Source organism: Arvicanthis niloticus, chromosome 1 (genome assembly GCF_011762505.2).
Source record: "Arvicanthis niloticus isolate mArvNil1 chromosome 1, mArvNil1.pat.X, whole genome shotgun sequence".
Taxonomy (NCBI): domain Eukaryota; kingdom Metazoa; phylum Chordata; class Mammalia; order Rodentia; family Muridae; genus Arvicanthis; species Arvicanthis niloticus.
This window is the reverse complement of record NC_047658.1, coordinates 124,670,777-124,693,717: the sequence shown is the minus strand read 5'-3', so window position 1 is coordinate 124,693,717 and position 22,941 is coordinate 124,670,777. Positions and strand designations below refer to the sequence as shown.

The 22,941-nt window shown below is 34.5% G+C and overlaps 1 protein-coding gene across 5 annotated transcripts in view; it reads left to right on the top strand.

Moving 5' to 3' along the window:
* Nucleotides 1-22,941, top strand: part of Vps13a (vacuolar protein sorting 13 homolog A) — a 191,713-nt gene that overhangs the window by 111,242 nt on the left and 57,530 nt on the right. For 4 of the 5 annotated variants that reach the window (XR_013105785.1, XM_034498455.2, XM_076918220.1 and 1 more), the window contains exons 37-47: nt 175-344; nt 795-1,009; nt 2,184-2,416; nt 5,123-5,215; nt 5,765-6,121; nt 7,863-7,964; nt 9,554-9,712; nt 9,851-10,106; nt 11,815-11,975; nt 14,546-14,649; nt 16,809-17,091. Coding sequence is in view for 4 of the 5 variants with exons in the window: in XM_034498455.2 (XP_034354346.1) it covers nt 175-344; nt 795-1,009; nt 2,184-2,416; nt 5,123-5,215; nt 5,765-6,121; nt 7,863-7,964; nt 9,554-9,712; nt 9,851-10,106; nt 11,815-11,975; nt 14,546-14,649; nt 16,809-17,091 (2,133 nt within the window). In the remaining variant the exon portion in view is untranslated. The remainder of the gene's footprint in view (nt 1-174; nt 345-794; nt 1,010-2,183; nt 2,417-5,122; nt 5,216-5,764; nt 6,122-7,862; nt 7,965-9,553; nt 9,713-9,850; nt 10,107-11,814; nt 11,976-14,545; nt 14,650-16,808; nt 17,092-22,941) is intronic. The other variant, XM_076918218.1, reaches the window with a different exon arrangement.

Genomic DNA, 22,941 nt, shown 5'->3' with positions numbered 1-22,941 from the left:
ATCATCACCATCACTACCACCACATCATCATTATCATAAATGAAAATTAAAAGAGAAAGAAAATAGGTTGATGGTTCATATAGACCAGAATCATAACTTGTAAATAGTCCTATCATAAAGTATACTTTAGTCCTATGTTTCTGTGTAATTTTTATATGGATTCCTTTTCTACAGGCCTCCTTTACAGATGTTCGTGATCCTTCTCTAGAACTGGCTGAATTTAAATTGGAGAATATTATAAGTAGTTATAAAATGTATACAGATGATTCTACAGTCTTTTCTTTCTCATTAAAAAACTGTATTTTAGATGATAAAAGGTCACATGTCATGAAAGCCACTCCTAGGTATGTATTTATCATCATTTTGAGCTATTGAACAAAGATTGCTTCCTTCTTACAGATTTTTATGTTTCTCACCCTGAGAAAGTGCCTTCCATTCTGAGTATCTTCATGAGGGCTTGAGAACTGCACTTCACTGCATCGTGAGATGCGCTCACATTGGAAATGATGATGGAGTTTTTAAACTATATAGAAATAGTGTAATTAGATGGGAAATGTATGAAACTCTGAAGAAAAGATAAACTAACATTCAAAACTTGATAATTTTTAGATATGGTTTTTTCCCCTTTGTGAAACAATTATATTCCAAAAATTTTATAAGTTCATTATTCCCAAGATAAATGTTCCCAGAACATGTGTTTGCTCTCAGTATAGATAGAGAGGTCTTGAAACTTTATTACTATGCTTGGTTATTTTTAAGTTACCCATACATACACATTGTCATTTTGTTTTCAGAATGATAGGTCTGACTGTTGGCTTTGACAAGAAGGACATGGTGGATATAAAATATAGAAAAATTGGAGATTTTTTGGTGGCTGATGCAGTTGTCCAAGAAATGTATGTTTGTGCTAGTGTGGAGTTTCTGATGACTGTTGCACATGTCTTCTTGGATGCCTACAATACTAGTATGGCTTTAGAAACCAGTGTTCAAACATGGACTACTAGAGAAGGTTAGTTACCAAATAAAAATTGTAGTGTCTGTATTGCTCCAACTATAGTTACCATGATTAGTCTTTTCAATGATAAGAGTAGACATATTAATAAATTAAATATCTGTTTTCTTAATAAGAAAATGTTTTGTTTATTTAATATTTAATTTAATATTTAACTTATTTAGATTTGTTTGTTTATTTAAAATATTTATTGTTCGTTTATTTATTTATTTTAAACTCTGGATTTTATTCCCCTCACTGTCCACCTTCTGACCCTTCCACATCCCATATCGCCTCCCCACCCCCTGTCTCCACGAGGATGTCCCCACCCCGAACCCAAACCCCACCAGATCTCTAAACTCCCTGGGGCCTGCAGTCTCTTGAGGGTTAGGTACATCTTTTCTGACTAAACTCAGACCCGGCAGTCCTCTGCTCTATATGTGTGGGGGCCTCATATCAGCTGATATATGCTGCCTGGTTGGTGTTCCAGTGTTTGAGAGATCTCATTTGTATTTTTATGATTCATTTTGAGACATGGACACATGTAGCTCATGCTGTATTTAAACTCACTGGTGAAGCTGAGGAACTTCTAATTCTCATGCCCCTCTCTTCACTGCCTGTTGACAATAAGTGCACTCTTCCTGGTCTTCATTGTTTGAAGTTCTGAATATGGGATTTGAAATTATGAGACATGAGCTAAGTAATTGTTCTCTGCAGTCAGTAACAGGCAGGAGAGATAACAACCAACTGTTCTCCTTTAAAATTAAACATTATTTTAATTTGAAGTATTCATAAACTTTTACATTCACTTTTAGCTTTTACTATATAGTTTTTCTGTTTTCTTTTATATATTATGATATAGTTAGAAGAGTATTGAAGTTGGAAATTTGATTTACATCCAGTTCTGTCATTAAACAGTAGAGGCTTTTCCCATACTCTATTTCATATCTAAGTAAATGGAGGTTTAATGGAGGAGCATGTTCATAGCATAGACACAGCTAAGTGCTGCTTACATTCCTATGAAGAAGGATTGCAGGGAAGATAGTTCCTATCTCAAAAAGAAATACACAATTAATGCCTTGAGATGATTTTTTTTTTATTTTTCACATTGAATGAAGTAACTACCTATTTCTCATAAATTCTTCGTAAGTAATATTTGTAATCAAAATATATGTGTTTATTTTTATTTTAGTACCTGCACAGGAATTAGGGAAGTGGGAAATGAATATTCTTATTAAAAACCCAGAGATTGTGTTTGTGGCTGACATGACAAGAAATGATGCTCCTGCATTAGTCATTACGACGCAGTGTGAAATTTGCTACAAAGGTGACCCAGAGAGCAATACAGTGACTGCTGCCATTAAAGATCTCCAGGTCCGAGCATGCCCATTTCTTTCAGTCAAGAGAAAGGGCAGAGTCACCACTGTGAGTTTAGTATCTAATAATCTACTTATTTGCAGTTTATTTGGGAGGTTACTGTAACCTATTCAGAAAATGATTACCGACTTTCTTTTCAGTCTTGTTAAATTTGACTTTGCTATAGTTCTCAAGGCTGGTGGCTCATGACTAAGAAAGCAAGGGAAATAGAAAGTGTTCCTTGACTATTTGCATCTATTTTATTGCTAGTTCCTCAATGAAGAACTGACCTTAATACTTGCATGTAATTAAAATAGTATAAAAGCAAAAAAAAAAAGTCAATTTTCCCCAAATTACATTAAATTCTCTGTTGTGTTTAAATTAAATATGTCTTTTAAATTGGTTTGTCATTTTAAGCGATGTATAGTAGCTGTATTTTTTCACTCCTGAGTATAAATTTCTTATAGCAAATAATTGCCAAAACAGAGATATTAAAAGACAACAAAATCTAAAAAAAAAAAAAGTGGAATCTATGACTCAGATGTCTTGAGATTATAGTTCTTCCATTCACCATGCCCCTTTGCCTTGGATATAGCTATAAAACCTTGAAAGACTAGGAGTTAGACAGATGCCCTCATAGGAAGGCAATACAGTGAGAGGCCATGACTGGGTAATCCTTATGCTCCTGACCCAAGACAAAGCCTGGCAGCCTAAACCGTAGGCCCCCTGTTTATAACGTGATTCAAGGAGTCCAAGACCAGATCAGTACCTGTTTACACAACAGCTGTGGACCAAAGCAGAATCTGTGAGAGGGAAAGTGCTGCTGGCAATACTGTGATCCAAACTGCATCTATATTCTAACATTATATTCTTACTCCTTGTTCATCTAGTCAGTAAATCCCAGGTAAATTTGACTTTACAGAAGTATGGATCTTATGTTTTCAACGTTTGGATACAAAACAGTCTGCTATTGACAAGACTTCTCTTTCTAGAAACATGATAATGATGGTTACTGCTAAAGGAAAGAACACTTTTGGTAGAAATATCACCAAGAACACTGCCTCCTCCCCCCCCCCCAAAAAAAAAAGTATATAAAGAACATGGTATAGGAAAGTTGAGGCAGGATGGACTCAATGACAGAAAACTTGCAATATATGGGGTTTTTTTGTTGTTGTTGTTGTTACTTAAAAAGTGGAACTTGTGACAAACTTCTTATATATATAGTTAGCGAAAATACCAAGTTTCTGGTGTCTTTGAATGGTAAAATGCTAGGAAGGAGGAGGAGAAAGGCAAAATTTAAACAGAAAGAACCAGGACTTTCAATAATTCTCAGCCTTTCCAAATGGAAAAAAGCAAGGTCTGAAATCATAAAAGGATGCCCAAAGTGTAGAGGAATAGTGTAGAATGTGACTGTGTGACTATGCATCTTTCTCTAATGAGACCCTTAGGAAACTTTGGAGAGAGTGAAATGTCACTTGGATGAGAAGTGACTGTCAAGAGCCTAGAAGTTACAATTCTGCTTGCCATAATTAGGAAAAAGTTAATTCATTAATTATTCCAGAATTATTTAGTGAGTTTAATGTACTTATAGTTTTTCCTAGTGCCTTGCAGCCTTAACTTTTCCTATGAAATTGGGCTTTTTATACCCATTTTACTATAGAACAAATAATATGATAGACTTTTAATAACTGAAATAATGACATAATATAGCCAGAGCTTCATGTGTTCTTCAAATATTTAAGCATATTTTTTTTAATTTTTGGTGTGTGTGTGTGTGTGTGTGTGTGTGTGTGTGTGTGTGTATGATAATATTAGCCACATTGTTCCTTGGCATTTTGAATAGTCGTATCAGTGTTTGCTACGCTTGATTAAACTTAGTACATGTCAGCTAAATCCCTAACGATTACCTAGTGAACTTTCAGAAGGAAATAAGTGCTATAGCTTCTTACTGGCAAAACAAGTAAAATAAAAAGAGGTTGCTGAATCCTCAGAAAATAAGTACAGGGAAAATTCTGCATTTTACTTAGAGGATACCACCTGAAGATGCCTAGGGTCATGACCACAGAGGATTTGCAAGCTGAGTAGTCCAAGCTTAGTGTCTTTCCTGTAATTACAGTAAAGCTATCACCCAGTGTATTAGTCTTCTGAAGTGCCACATGATCTCCCTCAGAACTCATTTTTTCTTAGCTTTGGTAGGAGATTCCCATCAGAACATCAGGTTCTCCCTAGACTTGCTTTTAACATAGTTTCTTCTAGAGCAGAGTAAATGACCAAAAAGATGTTATCAATGCTTGGAGCCACAGTAACTTTGAGAACTGAAGTAATAGCAGCCTTGATGTAACACTCAGATCATTGGGAACTCTTTCATAGGTTACATTGTATACTGCAAAACCTCTCTATCATTAGCGTGTGCCAGTAATCTTAGAGATAAAAATGCTGGAGATCAGTTGATCTGTGTGTGAGTAGCTTATGTGCTCATGCCCAACATCAGAAATACTTTTGTTACCATTCTTGCAGATCTCAGCATTCACTATGAAGTTCTTAGACTTCTTCCAATGAATGTCAGAATTAGAGTATGCAAGATAAATGCTGCTTTTTGCATTGTCATATTTATATTATTGCTAATATATTTGTTTATACTTTATTTTTATAACAAATAATAGTGTGTTGATTCACTTTTTAGTTATATTATCTACTTTTTAAACATATTAGAAAAGACTTTAAGCAGAAATATTTGAACACTTATATATGAGTTTAATGATTTTTATTTTGTAGGTCTTACAGCCTTGTGACTTGTTTTATCAGGCTACTCAGTTAGGTACAGATCCACAAATGATTGATATATCAGTAAAATCTCTCACATTAAAGGTAAGTTAAAACAAACATTTAAAGTTGATTTGGTGATAGGTTTGTCTTAGCTACTCAAGAAGCTAAAGTATAAGAGTTGTGAGTACTCAGCAACTCAAGTACAGAGTACTGAGCTCTAAGCCCATCTAGGCACGTTAGTGAGACCCTGTCTAACCACTACTTATACCACAAGAAAAGTGACTGAGGTTATTGGCAAAGCACTTGTAAAATTCACGGGGACCAGGTTGTGCCCCTGGCTCACAAAATGAATAGTTTTAGAAGTGTATATATTAACTTTATAAAACATTATTAATGGAAACTTCATGATATAAATGATATATTTTATTGACTTAGGACTGTTTTATAGTTGATATCTAGTATACATATAATTTTCATATTTAACTGGTTTAATAATAATATTTATAAATATTTTAACAAACTTATCTAAAAAATTTTTGTAGAAAATTACATTTATTATGTACAGTACATTTCTAGTTCAGCCTTAAATGAATTCTTCATGTTCATTCAGCAAATATATGTAATCTATTTTTAAAATTTTTTTCCATTTAGGTTTCACCAGTTATCATAAATACAATAATAACTATTACTTCAGCACTTTACACAACTAAGGAAACTGTCCCAGAAGAAAACACTTCTAATATAGCACATTTATGGGACAAGAAGGATACAAAGAATCTAAAAATGTGGTTTCTTGAAGAATCTAATGAAACTGAAAAAGTAGTTCCTACAAATGAAGTAATGCCAGGAGGAGAGACACTGAACTTGCATATTGACTCTATTTTTATTGTTCTTGAGGCTGGAATTGGTCATAGAACAGTGCCGATGCTATTGGCAAAGTCATGCTTTTCAGGGGAAAGCAAAAACTGGCGTACATTAATAAATCTTCACTGTCAGCTTGAACTGGAGGTAAGTGTGTCTATTATTTTTCAGGTTTTATAATGCTTCGCATAGAATATTCTGGGATCTTTATATCACTGTTTAAATTGACTTTATTATAAATAATGATACTGGCTTTAAAGCTTTTAGAAAAAAACCTTACAAATTTATGCCCTGGAGTAATTGCTTGCGTGTGTGTGTGTGTGTGTGTGTGTGTGTGTGTGTGTGTGTGTGTGAATATATATGATATATGTGCTATGTATAATATGTACATACATATATATTGCTTTTACATATCTATACTACATATTTTAGCTGGTTTTTATCACCTTCAGAGGTAATGCAGAGGGGACTTTGGAGACAGCCCAGCAGTTAGGAGCTTCTTGTTCTTCCAGAGATTATAGTCTGGTTCTCAGTACCCATATCTGTCAGCTCACAACCACTGGCAAATCTGTGCCTGCCACCTCTGGGGGAATCTGACACCTGCTTTGTACCTCTTTGGGCACAGGCATACACATGGTATATATTGACACAAACACATATATATACATATAAATAAAATGAAATTTTTCTTCTAGTGAGATACCAAGAGATAGTTGTTTAGATTGAAAATTCTTATTTTTAAGAACTAAAATTAAATTTTTCTTTGAAAAGGTAGATTAAATGTATGAATACCTGGGTAATCTCTTTTAATTATCAAAGAGTCACTACTGAAGATATTCTTGAGGTGTGGAGTGGTTGCTTAGCACATGTGAGGCCTTGAACTCTAATTCTAAACCCCATAAAAAAATTTTTTAAAGAGAAAAAAATCACAGTAAATATATTTTACCTTAGAATTTATAAAATTTATTTCCATGGATATTTCAGATAAAATCAATTACAAAAGAGGCTGGAGATACAGGTCAGTAGTGGGATATATGTATGTTTAACACTAATCTTAATACCAGTGCTGCAGAAACAGAAAGATTACAGTTATCTCCAGCAATACTTAATTAAAATTATTTTACTTAGTATTTATTGGAAAACAATCTAGTAGTCTATTATAAAAGTAAGTGAGGGTGAAAATTCAAAAGCTTCTATTTTTACATGAAATGAAAAAGAATTGTGTCCTAACAGAATTGTAACTGATTATGACTACACTGCAAATTTTCAAATTATAGTTAGAATTATATGAATTTTGTTGAGGACTTAATCTGTGCTGTCCAAGAGGTACTGGGCATTCAAACACTGAAATCATGTGGAAGGCAGGAAAGTTCACTACAATACTGCAAACATAGTGCATCTTAAATCATAGTAATTGGTGTAGATTGGCAAGTTTTCAAGTGTCAGTAATATGTAATAGATGGATGCAGGACTTGCTGCATGGTACAGGAGAGACACCAAAGAACGATGCTTCAGAAAGGATTCTAGGGTTTACAGGAAGGCTCTGGCAACCAGGGTTCAACTCCAGGACCCATGTGGTGGAAGAAGAAAGAACTGACTCCTATAAGTTCTCCTCTGACTGAAATATGTGTACATATGTGTAAATAAATAAATGTTAAAAGGGGGTTCTGTTGTACTGAAGTGTGAAGGTGAGATTTGATCTCCAAAGGTAAGCCAGGTGAAGAAAGTATGGAAGGAAAATGTATAGACAACTACTGATTGACATGTAGAAGAGTTTTGCATAGAAGAAGTAGCACACTCACAAGGCATGGTGATGAGAGATATCATTTAAAAAATCATTTTAGATAATAGAATGCTTTATATAAAAAATTAAAACTTCTCATTTTAGGTTCACTATTATAATGAAATGTTCGGTGTTTGGGAACCTTTATTGGAACCCTTAGAAATTGATCAGACTGATGATTTCAGACCTTGGAATCTTGGCATCAAGGTACGTATGTGTATGTTACTTTCTTAAAGTGGTTTCAGGTTTACCACAAAGTTGATAAAGTATAGTTTCTGAATATAGTCTCTGCATATGTATAACTTCATTAACAGCCTCATTCAAAGTATATTTGAAGTCTGAGAAAGAATTTAGAAGGAAAAGCTTTCCTTCTAAGAGAGGATATCCATATTACATTTATAGTTTATCTCATTTATTTATTTATTTATTTATTTATTTATTTATTTATTTGTGTGTGTGTGTGTGGTTGATTTGCATGAATATATGTCTGTGCACCATATGCCTTCCTGGTGTCCACAGAGGCCAGAAGAAGGGATCAGATTCCTTGGAACTAGAGTCACAGGCCATTGTGAACCACCATTGTGCTGAGAGTCAAACTCAGTTCCTCTGCAAGAAAGCCAATTGGTTTTAACCACTGAGTCATCTCTTAAGCCCCATAAAAGACCAGAAATGTAGTAGATTTCCGTAAAGTGAAGGTCTGTTGACTGTTACCTTATACTATAGCTGTGGTCTTTTAGGTTGTAGTCAATCCCAAATTTTTTTAGTTCTCTGGGTGGACTGACTGACTTCCTTCCTTCTCTCCCACTTCCTTTCCTCCCTCTTTCCTTTTTTCTTTCTTTTCTACTTTGTACTTACCTCCTTCATCCCCACCTTTCTCTAACTTTCCTCCCCTCTACTATTTATTCCTACCTATACCCTATTGAACATTGTATGTCAATGTTTGAATATATTTATGTAATCCTAAGAATCTGTGCCTTTAAATAGGTGAAGTTGTGCTTGTAAAGCAAGGAGTTATCTAATTACAGCATGTTTCCTACATAATGATGGACTCTACTTGTAGACACATCTTTAGTACCTTAAAGTAAGATAAAGTATCCCTGATCAAGGCCAGCCTTGTCTATAGAATAAATTCTAGGACTGGCAGTACTACACAGATAAACTCTTTCTTAAATAACCAAGAAAAAAAAAGTAAGATAAAATAACAACTGAATGTCTATTTTGTCGTGCCTACCGTATTATATGTAAATGATTTAATTTAATTCTCTAGGTTATATCAGATGAAGGATTTGGATAAACTAATTTCATTGATAGTTTTTAGATTAGACTGTACATGGGCCATGAGTCTCTGAATTTTTAGAAGAAGTAAATCTTACAAATTCCCCTTCACAGCATTGCTTTGCTACTTTTGGGTGACTGTGCTAGTTCATAGTTCTGTTTCTGTTACCAATACACTAAACTGTCTCCTTGACTATTGTCAAGTGTATGCTTTCGATTTACCTGAAGATTCCATATATATACTTCCATATATACTTAGTTATTCTGTATATACTTAGTTACTTTCAAAGTTTTTCTTTCTTCTAAATTAGCAAATTTATTGTATAGAGTTTATTTTCTTTTGGTATTTCTTCCTGTCAGCTTTGTGACATTACTTTGCAAGTCCAAGAAATTTCATCAGGCAGTATTATCCATGGGTCTGTAACTCTGTCTCTAATGATACTTGTTTTTACTTTATAGACAAGTTATGTTATACTCCTACAAACAATTCTTTTATGTCTAATTTTAATTTATCCTTTTAGATGAAAAAGAAAGCAAAAGAGGCCATTGTTGAGTCTGATAGTGAAGAAGAAAACTATAAAGTACCAGAATATAAGACTGCCATAAGTTTTTATTCTAAAGACCAATTAAACATTACATTATCCAAATGTGGCATTCTGATGTTAAATAATTTAGCTGAGGTAAGAAAAAGCAAGTATTTGAAACTTTAAATATTGAAATGTTTCACATTGACCCTTAGGTGAGTGGTGTTGTTATTTATCTAGTCACTATTCTCATGTACGTGGCCCACCTCATTTACTCAAAAATTTCCCTATCAGGCGTTTACTGAAGCTGCTACTGGATCTTCAGCTGTCTTCCTAAAAGATCTAGCACCATTTATGATTTTAAATTCTCTTGGACTTACTGTCTCTGTTTCACCAAGTGATTCTTTTAATGTACTCAACGTTCCTATGGCAAAATCATATGAACTGAAAGATGAAGAGAGTTTAAGTATGGATTATGTACGAACCAAGGACAATGATCATTTTAATGCAATGACCAGCCTAAGCAGCAAGCTCTTCTTCATTCTCCTTAGTAAGTGAGATATTTTCTTCCTGGGTCTATGTAAAGTTATATTCAAAAGCAATTTTACTCATTTGTAGTACCTTACCAGTTTTTTATAACAATATGTTTTCTAATATGTTGGGAACTATATTAATTACTTTTCTGTTAGTGAGATAAAACAGTGTGCCCAACGCAAGTTACAGAGAAAAACTTTGTTTGGCCTTATGGTTCCAGAGGGTTAGAGTCCCTGATGGCTGAGTACAGGCAGCAGGCATGGTGATTGCAATAACAAGGGAGCATTCACATCTTGAACTGCAAAGAACAAAATAATAGTACTGCACTTCCTCCAGAAGGCCACACCTCCTAATAGTTCTTAAACAGCACTGCCAAGTAGGAACCATGTATTCAAACACCTGAACCGATGGAGGCAGATATCATTCAGATCACCAAAGGGACATTATTGTCCTCTCCAGTAGGTTGGTTTCTTTGGTCACTAAATCTTGGTATTTCAATTTCCAAATTTGTTTGTCCAGAGCATGGTATTACTAGAACATTGACTAAGAATGGTGAACGCTAGAGCTCACTTAGCTTTTCCTTATTGGTGTGTATGTCAAATGTTCTCACAAGTGTTTGTTATGACTAAATATGCATTTTACAAAATGAGTGAATTTTTAAATGTTTGAATTAATGCAGATGTTGTATTTTCTTTGTAATTTTTTTAGATTTAGTTTATGTATATGAATGTCTGCCTTCATGAGTATGTGTACACCAAATGCTTATTTTATTCCCTAAAACTGGAGTTATGGATGATTATGAGCTGCCATTTTGATGCTGGGAATTGAACCCAGGTTTTCTGCAAGAGCAACAAGTACTCATAACTACTGAGCCATCTCTCTACCCCCATTAAAATCTTAATATTTTACCTTTTAATGTGGAAGTCATTCCGTTTTCCACAATTTTTTAATTTTAATTGGAAGTAACAAAATATGTAATTTCTTTAATTGCAATAAAATCTTTTTTTTTTTTTTTACCCATACTACTATGATTCTCTGGCATTTCAGTAAGATACTGAGGGCAGTATTTGAATGGGTACCATATGAAAATCTAATTAGACACAGAAGTCTACTAAAACACAGTTATTCTCATCAGGAAGTAGCGTTAACTGATGGGTGTTACTTGAACATTGTCTATGATGTGTTCTTATTTTTACCTATCTGTGAGAATGAGTTTTAAGAATGAGGAGTCAAATTATTATGCAAATTAAGTAATTTCACTTCCAGTATAATATGTACATTTGGCAAGAGTATGTGAAATTTTTTTAAATCAAATCTAAGTTGTATCTTAAAAGTGACAGAGTTAGAAAATTAAAATGGAAAACTATCCTCACCTTGCTGTCTCCAGTCTCAGGAAAATTGAGACAGTGGTTACTATGACAGTAAACTAGCAATAATTACTGTTGAATTTTATAACCATTCCTCTCATTACTGTTTGTTTTCTTAATTGTCATGGTTTTAGCTTAAATTCCTAAGTGAGAAATTTTTCCAGTTGTGTTTTTGATAAAATGCGTCAAAGGATTAAGGTGAATATTGTCAAAATAGGTGACCTCTTAAAATAATTCCTTAATGTTGATTATATTCAAAGACTTTTTTCATTTAGTAGATAGTCACCTTATACTTGACATTTCAAATTATTATTTAGTGAATTCTAATTAACTCTGGAGTATCTGTATTTAATTTAGCACCTGCTAACCACTCTGTCGCTGACAAAATTCCTTTAACAAAAGTGGGACGCCGTCTGTACACTGTAAGACACAGAGAATCTGGGGTTGAAAGATCTATCATTTGTCAAATTGACACAGTCGAAGGAAGTAAGAAGGTAACAATCCGCTCACCAGTGCAGGTATGAAGTAAAAAAAAAAAACATTGGTCAGAGGCTCTTTGTATGCATATGTTTGAAGTGGGTCTGTGATGTAGCTCAGTTGCTAGAATGTCAGCCTTGCATGAAGGGAGCCCTGAGTTGACCCAGCACCGTACACATGACTGTGCAGGCATACCTTTGTAATCCCAGCACCGGGAGTAAAGGCAGGATGGATCATCATTCTTTGCTCATTCAGTTTGTCCCTGCCTTGGATACAAGAAACCCTGTTTCAGAAAAATAGGAAGAGAAATATTCAAGTAAATCATTGCTAAAAGATTACATAGCCGGTGGTAAGTCTGTCATCATCAGTACCCACTCCTGTGATGTAAGCAGTGGAACAGCACCACTGTTTATAGAGCTGTTTTATACAAGGTGTTCAGTATTTTATCAAAGTCTTCATCATATTTTGCTTAGCCTTTATAGTATATTTATATCTTAATAGTAAAACTATCAAAGAAATTATAGACTTCTAGATATATATATACAATACAACATATGAAGTTTAGTTTTGACGTAAAGATTCACTTAAGAAACCTTCATGGTCTTCAAGGTAATGAATGTATTTAATATTCCAAAAACTTCATTGTGTCCCTACTTTCTCTTCCTACAGATCCATATATCCATTTAGCTCAATGTAGTTACACGGTTTTAAATTTAATACAGGCCTAATAAAGAATAGACTTTCGCTTTTTCACTCAGCTGCATATGTAGCTGCAGTGGTTACTGAGAAGCAGACTTGAATGTGGAGAACACCACATCTACATTTTGAGTGAGTCTTTGTGTATGTAGAGGTGAGGTTGGAGGCTCAGATTGCTCCAAGCCAGATGATCTTTTCTCCCTAGGTTGTCACTGGCTTTATCTGTTGGTGATTGATTTCTGTACTCTGTTTTTCATTAATCTGTTTATTGTTACATTAATACCATACTTTCTTAATTATTCTCTGACTCAGAGTAATAAATTATGGTATCCCACCATAATTTTTTCTAAGTTCTTTTAACTATTATGTTTTCCTTTTTAAAAAATAATATGGGCTTTTATTATTAATTTTTTTATTTTGATTATCCATTACTATAATTCAGAATACAGATTATTGTAATATTCATAATGTCTACTTTATTAGACATATACTTGTTCTACTAGAGTTCAACAAGTATACTTGCAAATAAAGACATTTTTACTTCATATATTTTAGTTGATCTTTTTTCTTGCCATTTTTATCTTTATTGAAAAGATATAAACAAAATTATTAATGTGATAAGTGAACTAGATTTTCAAACATTAAGCAACAATACTCCTATTATAAATCCTTGTCTTAAAATTATTAAATTTTTATAGTACTCTTAGATTTGGTTTGCTAAAATTACATTTAAAATTTTTGCATTTATATTCATAAAAGATTTTGATCTAACATTAAACTATAGTTTAAATCGACCTAAGAAATTGATTGTTATTTAATGAGGACGTTCACTAACTCTGAGTTTGAAATTTTTCAAATTTATTTTTTATTTTTATACTTACTTACTTATTACTCATTTTAACATAGATTTATCCTAGGAATAATTTTATGACTGTAAGTCACAGACTTTATTTGAAGTAATTCAGCTATATAAAATATTTTTGTGTATTTTTAGTACCACAATATTTTGGTTAGTCTTTTGTGACCTTCAGAGTGTATCCTGATCACATTCAATCTCCACTTCTCCCTGCCAGCACTTCCCAGATCCATCTCCTTCTCGTGCCACCCCATCTGTCTTTATTATTATTATTTGAAAGAGGCTACTTTGCAGCTGATGTCCTAAACTTCTGCCTCTTAAAATATTTCTGCTCTCCGCTGCAGTATTTCCTGAGCCTTAAGTAGACATTGTGTTATGTTTTAATTGGGGGCAGACAGTCCACAATTAGTTGGTTTCTGCATTTACACCAGTTGTGGCTTTCTGTAATGATCTTTGTCTGCTGTAAAAAGAAGTTGCCAAAATAAGCTATAGTATTAATGTTTTAATAAAAGTTTTGTTTATTCTTTGATAATTTCATACCTATATACAACATATTTTTACTATATCTATCCCACACCCCATCTCCAAATGCTCCCTAAATACCCTTCTCTTAATTCCCTTTCCCAACGTCACACCTTTTTATGATTTTTTTTTTAAATAGCACAATGAATCCAAGTAATGTTGCTCTTAATGTGCATCTATATAGGGCCATGCATTGGAACATGGACACCCTCTCAGGGACAGCACTTCTGAAGAAACCTGGCTCTCCCTTCCCCATCAGCCATCAGTGACAAAGAGCTCCCCAGCTAGGGTGTTGCCTTCTTCCTTATACATTCCTCCCTTGTCTATGTTGGAATGCTGGCTGGCTTAACTTTATTCTATAAAGTAAAAAGCTGGATAATTTAATTTTCAAAAGATAAATAATTATATGTTTGCTTCTTCTAATTTATGTGACCAAGCTAATATTGCCTGATTAGTTTCTATGTTGATACATAAATAGACATATTTTAAAAATAGCTTTTCTTATATGAATATTAAATATATTTTGTTACTTTCCAGATTAAGAATCATTTTTCAATCCCAATTTTCGTTTTTGAAGGAGATACTTTTTTGGGAATTGCTTCACCTGAAAATGAATTTAACATACCATTAGCATCTTACCGGTGAGTTCTTTATCTTTTTACTCAGCCTATACTATTTTAGAGAATTATCAGTTTCAGATTCATTATAGATATATTTGAATTATCAAACTTTGATTGTCTATACTGTTAGATATCTTATCTAGTCTTGATTTCAGGGTAAGTAGATAGCTTCTCAAAAGTAAAAATTACTGCATTTTAATCTGCACATTATTTATACTTTTATTAATACAGTGATTACATATTCACATTTTCATGTGTTTTAAAATGTCTAAAGTAACATGATATGGTTTCTATATTTATAGACGGAAATGATACTTTTCAAAATTTTTCTAATAGAAGTTTTAAAAATTGCTTTAGAAAAAGTATTTTATTTATATGTGTTTATTAATAGTTTGGGAATAGAACTGTAATGTAATCTTAATTAAACTTGATGTAAATGTTATGTTTTCAGAAAAATAAATTATAGTAAATTAAGACTTAACATTGTGTATTTTTCTATCATAATATATAATGTTTTTGGAAATTGAATTTTAACCAGACAACAAAGCCTTCTGTAGCATTCAGCACTATGGCTTAACATTTTGGAAAGCACACTAAACGTCAACTGTTTGAGTATACTCATTTTTCTATTTTCAGTTGTATCTTCTGGTTGATACTTAGTAGACCCTATATGTGTTTCGATATCTATGCATCTTGTCTCATGCCTATAATTCCAAAACTTGGAACTTGAGGCAAGAAGCTGCCATAAGCATGAGGGTAGCTTAGGGTACATAGGAAGTTTCAAGCCAGCCAGAGCTACAGCTTCAACCTTGTTCCACAGAATTTAATATAAATAAATAAATAATGAAAAAAACAAATGTTTTGACAAACTGAATTTGTTGGCCTTCATTTAAGGGGATTTAATTTTTATGTAATACTAGAAATCAGAATGTAAAATATATTAAAAGTTAGAGGGATAATATAGAGTTTGAAAAGGCAAAATAAACTCTTTTGACATTATTTTAGTGTGTGGATCAGAAGAACATATTTAAATATCACTTCTAACTCAAGAGCTCTAGTAGCTGCAAGTCACAAGAAAGGACAACAGGGTGGAAGGTTCCATGTCTCATTGAGTCAAGTTACAGTAACATTACATGTAATATAGAAATATAGAGAAGATATTGAAACTTTTAAGGCTAGATGTTGGGAAAATAAGTAGAGATAGAGATGGTTTTTTCAGCTCATCCATAAGAGATAGTTAAAACCATAACTACATTTACAGATGAAAGATATGTATAGAGGATTAGTTTAGAAGCAAAGTGCTTGTCCAGAAAGTTCAATTTTATCCCCAACACTGTGGAAAATGATTAGTTAATTAATTAGTTAACTAAAAATTATGTATACATACAAAAATATGTCTTAAAAATGATTCTTGAATGTAGCTTAGTTTTAGAAAGTTACGCTTAGGGCTGGGGAGACTGACCAATAGGTAAAGTGCTAAGACATGAACTCTTGAAAGTCATGGGAAAGGTGTTTGTGGCTGCGTGTCTCTAATCACAACACTGAGAAAGCAGGAGGTGACTCTCTGGCTTGTGGGCAGCCAGTCTAGCCAAACCAGAGCTCCAAATGGAGTGAGAGACCCTGTTTTCCACATGCATATTGCACCCTCACATAGGTACACAGACTACATACTCCACATGTAAATGCATGCGTCCTACCTACATGCACATACTATACACTATATTCTTTAAAAATATTGAAATTTAAACATATTTTGAGTGTATATCTATGAAAGCTTGTAGTAATAATAGTCATCAAAATAATTTGGTGAGCCTCTGGAAGATTGTTTTGATTGCATAGTTCTGAAGCATGAAAAAACCCCACTCATTGCAGCAATACAAAAGAAATTCAGTGTCTCAAGTAATAGCCTTTTAATTTAAGGTTTTGGTGGTGGTGGTACTGGTTGGTTGGTTGGTTTTGGTTTTCTGGCAGGGGGCGTATTTTGGTTTGATTTTGTTGTTGTTTGTTTTGGCTTGGTTTGGTTTGTTTGTTTTTGGAGTCAAGGCCTCCCTGTGTAGCCCTGGCTGTCCTGGAATTATATGTCTACACTATACTGGCCACAAACTCCACAAGCCACCACCACCTGGCCTAATTTAAGGTCTCTTAAAATGTTTTTAAATTTTATTTATTTATCGGTGCAGGTCATCCCTTTCCTTGAAGCCAGAAGATGAGGACTATGAGCTATGTGAAGGAATTGACTTTGAAGAAATCATAAAGTATGATGGACAGCTTCTGAAGAAGAAATGTAGATCTATAAACCCTTCTAAGAAATCATTTGTTATTAATATTGTCCCAGAAAAGGATAATTTGACTTCCCTGTCAGTGTATTCAGAAGATGGCTGGGACTTACCATATGTGATGCACTTGTGGCCCCCTATCCTCATCCGGAATCTTCTTCCTTACAAAATTGCTTACTACATTGAGGTACTTCCCAGCTTCTGAGTGTTGTCTTGTCTTTGACTTTGGAGCTTGATTCATTTAAAGTTCTAAACAAAATAGTTTAAAGCTGTAACAGAGGTTACTTAAAAACAGGCATTTACCAAATGGAAACTTTAACATCATGTTTAAGAAGATAATTTAGGACCTTTAAGCCTGATGATCTGAGTTGAAGGTCCACAACTCAACGTGATGGAGAGAAGCCACCACAGAAAGTTCTCCTATGACCTCCACAACAGGCCATAGCATGTGTACGCACATGTGTGGGCTTTGTCTTTCACACACACAATAAATAGACCAAACTAAGAAGTTTTCAAAAAGTACTGTCTATTTTAGATTAAATATGGGTTTTCTCTTTTCTAAAATTTTTTTGTAAATATTTTTAAATACTTATCAATATAATAAAGTAACTCTTCACTATTGTCTATTCTCTGTAGCTTTATTTAACTCTGTGAGTTACAATATATTTACAGTTTTGTGATACATTTTTAAGTAAGAGGAATTAACTTAACTGTGGTTATGTTTTTAACATGACAGATTACCATAATGATAAGTAGTTGATATTCTGACGTTTTTCATGCTCTCTTTAACCATCCCTGTCTTGTCTATGTAAAAGCAACATTCTTCTTTAAGGGCTCTACACAGTCTATAGCTGTACACAGTCTTCTCTATTGTAAAAGAGTAAATCAAGTCCAATAAAGTCCTTTGCAATTTTTGGAGATCACTTCAGACAGTGAAACGAGGGATTTCTTCAGATTAGTGATGTCAATCTCTAGCTGTTTGATGTCCTTGTCAAAAGCCCATTGAAGATCTGAGTAGTATAAGTCCAGAGGCCAGCATCAGGATTAGAACTCCTAACAGCAGACATCACGGGTGATTCATTTTTACCTGGAAAGGAAAAAGTAGGGAATTCTCAGGGAGATTTCTCTTCCCTGGATGTCAATTTTTATTCATCTTATTTATAATTGGGCCTGGTTTTGTGGGGGTATCTATTTATTTCATTAATCTTTTTGGTGGCCATTTAGCTGTACCTTCTGTGGTGTCAAACAGGCATATCAATCCTCAGCCCCAAATGAGAACTGGGTCTTGGCCATTCCATTTAAGGGTAAGAGAGTTCTTGCACATAGCTGTGGCATAGTTTTTATTGGTCTCAGCGATGCCAGAGGCAGTCAGCGGCAGATTTGCCATGAGCTTTCAATTTTAGAAAGTTAAAAGTGAACAAGGCATGATAGAGAGTATTTTTTGTGAGACTCATTCTGGGGGTACAGTTTCCCCTCTTTTGTTTTTAAAGCCAATTTTTCAGAGATCTTAGCCAATAAGCATCTCCTGGAAACTTTTGAAAATAATTTGAAATAAGTAAACTATCTTTGTTTTCTTTGTTTTTTTTTTTTTTTTTTTTTTGCCAGACCCATTATCTGTCTTTTTTTATTGAATATTTTACATATTTACCTTTCACTGTTATCTCCTCTTCCAATCTTCCCCAAAACCCCTTATCCCATACCCCCTCTTCCTATTTTTATGAGGGTGTGCACCCAGCATCCTCCCAATACCACCTCCCTGCTCTTTCATTCCCCAACACTAGGGATCCAAACTTTCGGGGACAATGGCCCTCCACTTTCCACTGATGCCTAACAAGGCCACCCTCAATTCCCTATACAGGTGGAGCCATGAGTCCCTCCCTTTGTGTTCTCAGGCTGGAGGTTTAGACCCTGGGAGCTCTGGTTGAGTATTTTGATACTCCTTCTAAAAAGGACCAAAGCAACCACACTTTGGTCTTCCTTCCTCCTCTTGAGTTTCGTGTGGTCTATGCGTTGTGTCTTAGGTATTGTGAGCTTTTGGGCTAATATCCACTTATCTGTGAGTGAATACAATGTGTTTACTTTTGTGATTGGGTCACCTCATTCAGGATGGTATTCTCAAGCTCCATCCATTTGCCTAAGAATTTCATGAACTCATTGTTTTTAATAGCTGAGTAGTACTCCATTGTGTAAATGTACCACATTTTCTGTATCCATTCCTCTGTTGAAGGACATCTGGGTTCTTTCCAACTTCTGGCTATTATAAATAAGGCTGCTATGAACATAGTAGAGCATGTGTCCTTGTTGTATGTTGGAGCATCTTCTAGGTATATGCCCAGGAGTGGTATAGCTGGGTCCTCAGGTAACACTATGTTCAATTTTTGAAGGTACCGCCAGACTGCTTTCCATAGTGGTTGTACCAGCTTACAATCCCACCAACAATGGAGGAGTTTTCCTCTTTCTCCACATCCTCACCAGCATCTGCTGTTACCTGTGGTTTTGATTTTAGCCATTCTGACTGGTGTGAGGTGGAATCTCAGTGTTGTTTTCATTTGCATTTTCCTGATGACTAGGGATGTTAAACACTTCTTTAGGTGCTTCTCAACCATTTGAGTTTCCTCAGTTGAGAATTCTTTGTTCAGCTCTTTACCCCATTTTTTAATAGGGTTATTTGATACTCTAGAGTCTAATTTCTTCAGTTCTTTGTATACCTTGGATATTAGCCCTCTATCAGATGTAGGATTGGTAAAGATCTTTTTCCAATTCGTTGGTTGCTGCTTTGCTATTGACGGTATCCTTTGTTTTACAGAAGCTTTGCAGTTTTATGAGGTCTCATTTGTCAATTCTTGATCTTAGAGCATAAGCCATTGGTGTTCTGTTCAGGAACTTTTCCCCTATGCCCATGTGTTCGAAGCTTTTCCCCATTTTCTCTTCTGTTAGTTTCAGTGTAGCTGTTTTTATGTGGAGGTCCTTGATCCACTTGGAATTGAGCTTTGTACAAGGAGATTAGAGTGGATCAATTTGGATTCTTTTACATGCTGACCTCCAGTTGGACCAGCACCATTTATTGAAAATGCTGTCTTTTTTCCACTGGATGGTTTTAGCTCCTTTGTCGAAGATCAAGTGACCATAGGTGTGGGGGTTCATTTCTGGGTCTTCTATTCTAGTCATTGATCCTTGTGCCTGTGTCTGTTCCAATACCATGCAGTTTTTAAACACTATTACTTTGTAGTATAGCTTGAAATCATGGATGGTGATTACCCCAGAAGTTCTTTTATTGTTGAGAGTAGTTTTCACTATCCTGGGTTTTTTGTTATTCCAAATGAATTTTAAGATTGCTCTTTCTATCTCTGTGAAGAATTGAGTAGGAATTTTGATGGAAATTGCATTAAATCTATAGTTTGCTTTCGGCAAGATGGCCATTTTTACTATATTAATCCTGCCAATCCATGAGCAAGAGAGATCTTTTCATCTTCTGAGATTGGTTTCGATTTCTTTCTTCAGGGGCTTGAAGTTTTTGTCATACAGGTCTTTTACTTGCTTGGTTAGATTCACATCAAGGTATTTTATGTTATTTGTGACTATTATGAAGGGCATCACTTCCATAATTTGTTTCTCAGCCAGTTTATCCTTTGAATAGAGGAAGGCTACTGATTTGTTTGAGTTGATTTTATATCCAGCCACATTGCTAAAGTTGTTTATCAGGTTTAGGAGTTCTCTGGTGGAAGTTTTGGGGTCACTTAAGTATACTATCATATCATCTATAAATAGTGAAATTTTGACTTCTTCCTTTCCAATTTTTATCCCTTTGACCTCCTTTTGTTGCCTAATTGCTCTGGCTAGGACTTCCAGTACTATATTGAATAGGTAGGGAGAGAGTGGGTAGCCTTGTCTAGTCCCTGGTTTTAGTGGAATTGCTTCAGGTTTCTATCCATTTAGTTTGATGTTGGCTACTGGTTTTCTGTATATTGTTTTCACTATGTTTAGGTATGGGCCTTGGATTCCTGATCTTTTTAAGACTTTTATCATGAAGGGGTGTTGAATTTTGTCAAAAGCTTTCTCAACATCTAGTGAGATGATCATGTGATTTTTTTTTCTTTGAGTTTGTTTATATAGTGGACTACATTGATGGATTTCCGTATATTGAACCAACCAACCCTGCATCCGTGGGATAAAGCCTACTTGATCATGATGGATAATTGTTTTGATGTGTTCTTGGATTCTGTTCGTGAGAATTTTATTGAGTATTTTTGCATCAATATTCATTAGGGAGATTGGTCTGAAGTTGTCTTTCTTTGTTGGGTCTTTGTGTGGTTTAGGTATGAGCATAATTGTGGCTTCATAGAATGAATTGGGTAGTGTTCCTTCTGTTTCTATTTTGTGGAATAGTTTGAAGAGAATTGATATTAGCTCTTCCTTGAAGGTCTGATAGAATTCTGCACTAAAAACATCTGGTCCCGGACTTTTTTTGGTGGGTAGACTTTTAATGACTGCTTCTATTTCTTTCAGGATTATGGGACTGTTTAGATGGTTTATCTGTTCCTGATTTATCATTAGTAATTGGTATTTGTCTAGAAAATTATCCATTTCATCCAGATTTTCCAATTTTGTTGAGTATAGGCTTTTGTAGTAGGATCTGATGATTTTTTTTAATTTCCTCGGTTTTTGTTATTATGTCACCCTTTTCAGTTCTGATTTTATTAATTTGGATACTGTCTCTCTGCCCTCTTGATTAGTCTGGCTAAGGGTTTATCTATCTTGCTGATTTTCTCAAAGAACCAGCTCCTGGTTTTATTGATTCTTTGTATAATTCTTTTTGTTTCTATTTGGTTGATTTCAGCCCTGAGTTTAACTATTTCCTCCTGTCTACTCCTCTTGGGTGTATTTGCTTCTTTTTGTTCTAGAGCTTTCAGGTGTGTTGTCAAGCTGCTAGTGTATGCTCTCTCTAGTTTCTTTTTGTAAGCACTTAGAGCTATGAGTTTTCCTCTTAGCACTGCTTTCATTGTGTCCCATAGGTTTTGGTATAATGTGCCTTCATTTTCATTAAATTCTAAAAAGTCTTTAATTTCTTTCTTTATTTCTATCCTGACCATATTATCATGTAGTAGAGTATTGTTCAATTTCCATGTGGTGTGGGCTTTCCATTGTCTTTGTCGTTATTGAAAACCAGCCTTAGACCATGGTGATCTGATAGGATGCAGGGGATTATTTCAAATTTTTTTGTATTTGTTGAGGCCTGTTTTGTGACCAATTATCTGGTCTATTTTGGGGAAGGTACCATGAGATGCTGAGAAAAAAAGGTATATTCTTTTGTTTTAGGGTGAAATGCTCTATAGATATCTGTTAAGTCCATTTGGTTCATAACTTCTGTTAGTTTCACTGTATCTCTTTTTAGTTTCTGTTTCCTTGATCTTCCATTGCTGAGAGTGAAGTGTTGAAGTCTCCCACTATTATTGTGTGAGGTGCAATGTGTGCTTTGAGCTTTAGTAAAGTTTCTTTCATGAAAGTGGGTGCTCTTGCATTTGGCGCATAGATGTTCAGTATTGAGAGTTCATGTTGGTTGACTTGTCCTTGGAAGAGTATGAAATGTCCTTCCTTATCCTTTTTGATAGCTTTAAGTTGAAAGTTGATTTTATTCAATATTAGAATGGCTACTCCAGCTTGTTTCTTAGGACCATTTGCTTAAAAAATTGTTTTCCAGCCCTTTACTCTAAGGTAGTGTCTGTCTTTGTTACTGGGATGGGTTTTCTGTATGCAGCAAAATGCTGGTTCCTGTTTGTATATCCAGCCCGTTAGCCTTTGTCTTTTATTGGGGAATTGAGTCCATTGATGTTAAGAGATATTAAGGAGAGCAGATTGTTGCGTCCTGTAATTTTTGTTAATAGTGAATGCATTATTTTTGTGGTTATCTTCTTTTGAGTTTGTTGGAATAGGATTACTTTCTTGCTCTTTATGGGGTATAATTGCCGTCCTTGTATTGGAGCTTTCTGGCTATTATCCTTTGTAGTGCTGGGTTTGTGGAAAGATACTGTGTAAATTT